This window comes from Ascaphus truei, chromosome 5, assembly GCF_040206685.1.
Source record: "Ascaphus truei isolate aAscTru1 chromosome 5, aAscTru1.hap1, whole genome shotgun sequence".
NCBI classification, from domain to species: Eukaryota; Metazoa; Chordata; class Amphibia; order Anura; family Ascaphidae; genus Ascaphus; species Ascaphus truei.
In genome coordinates, this window is record NC_134487.1 from 141,965,944 (window position 1) to 141,972,145 (window position 6,202).

Consider the following 6,202-nt stretch of genomic DNA (forward strand, 5'->3'; position numbering starts at 1 on the left):
GTGGTGCTAAATGGCCTACAAAGGACATGGAAATCCTATCTAAATTGGTACATTAAGAATAGAGGATAACCTTATAGGATTGCTGGTATGAGATTGTCTCACAGCAAAGCCAGGAGAGCGGAACAAAAAGATAAAGGAGTATTCCCAGGAACACTTCTCTTTCTTAGTGACAATCTCTTTAAAATAAATAGGACAAGCCTTCTGGAACCCCAACAGTGACACTGTGCTAATGAATCCCAGTCTCAGGAAAAATAGCTGCAGAAACTTGCAGAGCAGGTTATAAAGCAACACAGGCCTTTCACTCATTACCTCCCTAATGCACTACAGAGGCTATTATAAGTGACTCATAATAATATTATAGCCAATTATACCCATTGGTCAAGTCTGATGGCAACGGGGTTATAGAGCATGACTACTTTGTTGTTTACAAACCATTCATTAAGTGAAAAAGAGACACAAGAAAACGTATTACTGCCCTTGTTCTACTAGAACATGTATAAAAGAAACATTTTAATAAAAGGCTTCATCTTTGTCTCGTTACTTAACTGAAACAGGCATGTCAGTACCTTATGCCTTAGTACCACTACATTTCAATATAACATTAGACCAATATCAACAGAACTTATTCAATACAGTCCTATAGTGCTGATTCGGTGCTACTGCATGGAAACTCCCACTGACTTGAATAGGACTTTCCATGTTGGTAGAGGCACGTTGGCACTGTCGCTTTATATTGAATAAGCCCCAATGAGAGCAATGCAATGTGGGTTTGCAATGATTTGCATTTAAACTGGCTTCTATGGATGAAGAGATTTGCCTTACACCGCTGATGTCAATGGCCAGGGACTCAGGTGACGGTGTGAGTGTTCAGGGCTACAAGAAAGGAACATGCCTTTAAAATGTGGCACACCTGCAAAGGTTATAAAGTTGCTGGTGCTGGTTATGGGGAAGATTGTCTTTCAGAGTAAAACTCATCCACAGGGTCTATGTAGAAATAAAATACAAAAGTCCCTTTAGCCATGCCATGGGTGCTGAGGCAGTGTGAATGTGTTTCAGCATCAGTGTATTGTGCATCTGCCCTTCTGGCTCCAGCTTATGATTTACTTTGTGGATAGAATAGGGGGTAAAGATTTCTTAACCGGTTGCACATATTCTGCACTTGACACATAATATATCCCACTCTTTTGTGTAAAATAAACTTTGCCAAATCTGAGATGGCATAAATGCCGATGTCTATAATGATTGATTAATGAGTGTCTTACATCTGACGCACATAATATATTTGTACCAATATCCTAAGCAGTCCATATAGATGAAAATTAAAGTTATCTTTTTACTTTTTCCTAGTGGTTACATATAATATAAGAAAATCGGTGATCATGCTTATAACATTTAACCCAGAACTCTTTTCCACAGAAGTTTTTGACACTGGCAATTTTTTTTTACATTGTTAGAAAAATGTGAGCCTTACATGCAGATATTAATACAGTGTATCACAGGATGGGATACCTTTTCTACAGATCCCGTTTAACTTCTTATTTGCTCCACTTAGCTGCTCACTAAATCAGAGGCTGATGCTCTGATGGTAGAATAAAAGCAAAGTAGCTTAATACATTGATGCAAATACCTGCATGTTCATTAATGATAAATCCGAATTCTGCTCCATACATGGCTGCAAACTTTGTCCCATGTGCTTTCTGACATAACCTTTCAGAAGTTTCATCCATAGCCCACTTTGTAACTGAGACATAACAGGCCAGCTGCTTCTTGTCCCCAATACCTATAAAGTGTCCCCTTATAAATCACACCTAATGTGTATACTGTGGCAATGAGAGTCACACAGAGAGAGCAGAGAATATTTTGTTTTCCAATCAACAAATTAATGGAAAATGGGAGTATTCTAGGTCTATTTATCTAAGTTTCCCTACTGCATATTATTATGTGCATTATTTCGTTTTTAATTATAATTGTTTTCCCTGATAAAGTGGGGCTGCTATGTGCACTACGGAACTATTTAACTTTCCTTCATGTATTCTTTAACTCAATGTATTACCCATTTTCCCCAGTAGTAGTCAATATAACCCCTTCACTGCACGAGGAGACACAGCTTCGTTGGATTGCTGAATGCTGATTTATCCTGCGGTGAAGGGATTACTGTAAATACATAAGAAGACAGGCTTGGATAATCTGTAAATACCTTGGTGCTGCTAAAATCTGAACACTACACGACATGAACAAAACAAAAAAAACAAAAAACTCCCCTTGATAAGATGTGTATCTTCTGTATATTGCTCCAGTCCTTCAACAGATCAATGTCCCTTGTATATCATCATTTTCAACCACACACACCCTAGGTCTAATAAGCCACATCTAGTCAGCGATGTGTGCAGAACATCTTAGTTTTCCCACAAAGTCTCTGCAGCTCATTCCAGCCCTTATTCAATGCCACGGTTGCGTTGCGTGCCTTGGTGAAGGATCTGGGCCAGGTTTACCAGGCTCGGATTCCATGGAGTGCAGATACACCACTGGCCTGCTGGATTGGAGTTTGCACAGTATTCAAGTCCCCCACACTGAAATTCATAAAGTTATTACCAGCTGTTGTTGGTTGCATGCTTGGCATGGAAGAGTAGCTGCAGTTATAACTGCCACTGCAGGCTGGGTTGCTGTAGTTGGAGTAAGGAGGATAAGTGTTGTAACTGTAAGGGTTAATGCTGACATTATATGGGGAATTGTAAGAAGAAGACTCTCCCAAGCAAGGTTTTCCATCTCTCACCAGCACTGGAACAGCTATCCTTCTTGGAGGTGGAAGTCCCACCATCTCCAGAGTCTGATCTTGCCTCTGTCTTTTGCATTTGTACCTTCTGTTCTGGAACCAGATTTTCACCTGGGTAGAGGTGAGCTTCAGGACGTTAGCTAAATGGTCTCTCTCTGGAGCTGACAGGTACTTCTGCTGCTTGAATCTTCTCTCCAGTTCATAGACCTGAGCTTGGGAAAACAGTACCCGAGGCTTCCTTCTCTTCCTTTGTCTTGGCCTCTCTGGATCTTCCAAGTCCCTCTTGTCATTTTCTAGTTTTTTTTGAAGTGAGCAGACTTCTGGGAAACGATAAATGAAAAACATCAGTAATAAAGCTGCAATTTCATATATTCGTTTTTCGTGTACATACCAAACACACACACACACACACACACACACACACACACACACACACACACGCGCGCGCGCGCGCGTGTACAGTATGTGTGTGGTATGTATATATATACATATATATATATTTATTTGTGTGTATTTATGTATAATATATATATATACAGTATGTATGTGTGTGTTTTATATATACATGTATATATATATACAGTATGTATGTGTGTGATATATATATATATATATATATATATATATATATATATCACACACATACATACTGTATATATATATATATTATATATAAATACACACACACACATTGTATATATTAGGGAAAGGGATATTGAAGACTAATATTAAAAGAGGAAAATACCCAAATGTATTTGACGTCAACATGGGATCATTTGGATTATGTGTTAAATTATATAACCAAGTTGAACATTAATTGTAAAATATTACGTGGAAATAATCCATTAAATTCTCCAACACACCCTGTTAAAGAGATAGCTAACAAAACAAGCCATGAAATCAGCGCATTCGGAGGATCCACTCATTTAAAAAATACTTAAACACAATCTATTTTAAACCATTCCCCCTCATATGTGTTATGTACAGTAAACATGAAACAAAATGGATGTGTAATAGTCGTTTTCTGTTGAATTGGTCGTCATTGCTGTTATTCATATGGGGGTAAAAAAAATGTATTTTAAAAGATTGTGGGTTTTTTTTTTTAATCGAATCCCCGGCGTCCAGATTTGCTGAAAAATTATAATACCAAAATAATATAGCAATACGTTGCAGATACAGTAGACGAACATTGGATTATTAATGAGCATTTTTCAATTTTCTTGACGAAAAGAAAGTAAGCAGTTACCTTAAAAAACCCTGTTTCGATTATGGTTATTTTTAAACAAATTCAGTGAAATTCTCATAAACACAATCTTAGCTTTTATAAAGATTTCGTTTCTAGATCACAAATAAATATTTTCGTATTAATAGCACTTTTATTTCTTCTACATATATTCTAAGTGTACAGAGTTCTAGTTTAAACGTATTGCGTTTTGTCCAAAGTATCTGCATCTGTATAGAAAGTGATCAAGTTACGGTATAATTCTAAGGAGGGCAAGTTGTATGGTGATTTTCTGTCACGTTTTACATACTGTATGTGTATAATGCCTTTGGAATAAACATTCAAGAATTTGAACAATACTGTAGGAACATGTGGGTTGTGTGTGTGTGTGTGTGTGTATAATACTGGAAACAATAAAATCTGGCATACTGAAGTGTCTAACATTTATTTTAAATAGCAACAATTACACACACCAATGCAGTTAAAGGACATTATTTGTGGTTATACGTAAAATGATGGTCGATCTGATAAATATAACAGCACAACTGGACATCGCTACGATGCTAATTCAATCTACCCTTATATTTGAATTTTATTGTGTGCATTTATGGTGATGCAAACTTTGTCTTAGATATTTCTCATTTTATACGTTGAGAATATATTGATCATTCCACGAAGGGACATAACTAGATGTTGTTTTAAAGAACAATATTACAAACTGGGCCATAGGCAATGTGGATTTGGGCTACCAGCACAATAACATCAACGTGAGCTACTATTGTTATAAAATCACAGGGACTGAAAAAAATAACATCCATCAAATTAGGAAATTATTCCAGATATGACAACTTCCCCAATATCCTAATGTGCTTCACTCCTAATCGTTACATTATTGCTCAGTTCATTAGACACGTCAGGGCTCCCAGGTTATAATAGAGCAGTGCTTTTACCTTTCTTATCTTCTTTGGGGTCTTTTGATGAGTCCATTTCCATGTAATTCTTGACATAAAATGATCCAGGGAAAGGTGAGGAGCCTTTAGAGACCTCTCTCTGGGACAGATCCTCACTCAGTTCCGAAAGACAGGGAGTCCCTGGGTAAGATTCCTGTTTGAAGCTGGACAGCATGCAAGAAGAAGTCTCCAACCTAGGAGATATGTCCATTGCAGACAGACCAGTCTGATGTTGCTCCAAGTTCAAAATGTCTTTCACAGAAAATGGAGTAGAAGTCACAGGGCTGGGAAACATTGTGGCACCAGCTAAAACACCAAAAACAGACTCATGTAACCTCCCCAAAGGAGAAAGAAAGGCGATATTATATCCCAAAGCTTTTCAAGAGAGGCATCTCATTCCAACGTGTAGTCTTCACCTAGTAAGTGCTGGGTATAGTTAGGTATCTCGCACCATAAGGCAGAGGAAGGAGGGTCTAAAGTTGTCCTCTTTGAAGCAATCTCTCCATTGGCCAAAGTTGCATGGATGACGCAGGAATCCACAGATATATGTCACCTAATATAGACATACAGCTGAAAAACATCCAATTGATTTTAAGACATGCCAGTGTGTTTGTGATTTCAGGTTCCGGTAAACACTAGTTTTATATTATTATTTAAACACATGATAATCTTTACTGTTTTTCTTATTTGCAAGTTATTTTTTTTCTAAGACTGAAGTTGTAACTGATCTGTTCATTTCATATGTTGCATTACATAGTGAAATCGTGGTGTTGGTATATAGCACTGGTACTCACAGCAAACAAAGCGAAATATGGGTAATATCTTATTTCATATATTTTAGAGGAAGGTCATTTTTGTAAATGCGATATTTCACTGTAATACCTCATTGTGTCTTATACTTTGATATTTGTCAAATGACATATAACTAAAAAAAAACAAATTTTAATTTGTAGTGGTTTATTCTTTGTAAATATGATATTATGGCCAGTTGAAAGAAAGTTAATCTTAAATAACAATATGAATGCCTGATTTTATCATTCTCTTATTGCAAAATACACATATTTATTCCATAAAATCAATTTAAATCTTCACTTCCTCTTAAAGAAAATGAAAGCACGCTTTAATAGATTTCCAAGTGTAAAATAAAAGAGAGATAGTCAATCAAAGAGACGTTAATCTATTTATTAAAATAATGTTTGGTAAAAATTGCACAATAATTGAGAAATGGAAGAAACACAACTAATCCAAATATATATA

The 6,202-nt window shown here is 36.5% G+C and overlaps 1 protein-coding gene across 1 annotated transcript; it reads right to left on the reverse strand.

Annotated features, from left to right (window-relative positions):
* Positions 1 to 577: 577 nt before the first annotated feature.
* Positions 578 to 5,413, reverse strand: NKX2-5 (NK2 homeobox 5). The gene is made up of 2 exons (XM_075601004.1): positions 4,946 to 5,413; positions 578 to 3,093 (listed from the first exon to the last, which is right to left on the reverse strand). Exons 1-2 carry the CDS (start codon positions 5,238 to 5,240, stop codon positions 2,489 to 2,491), a joined length of 900 nt encoding a protein of 299 aa, XP_075457119.1. The 5' UTR covers positions 5,241 to 5,413; the 3' UTR covers positions 578 to 2,488.
* Between the last annotated feature and the right edge of the window lie 789 nt (positions 5,414 to 6,202).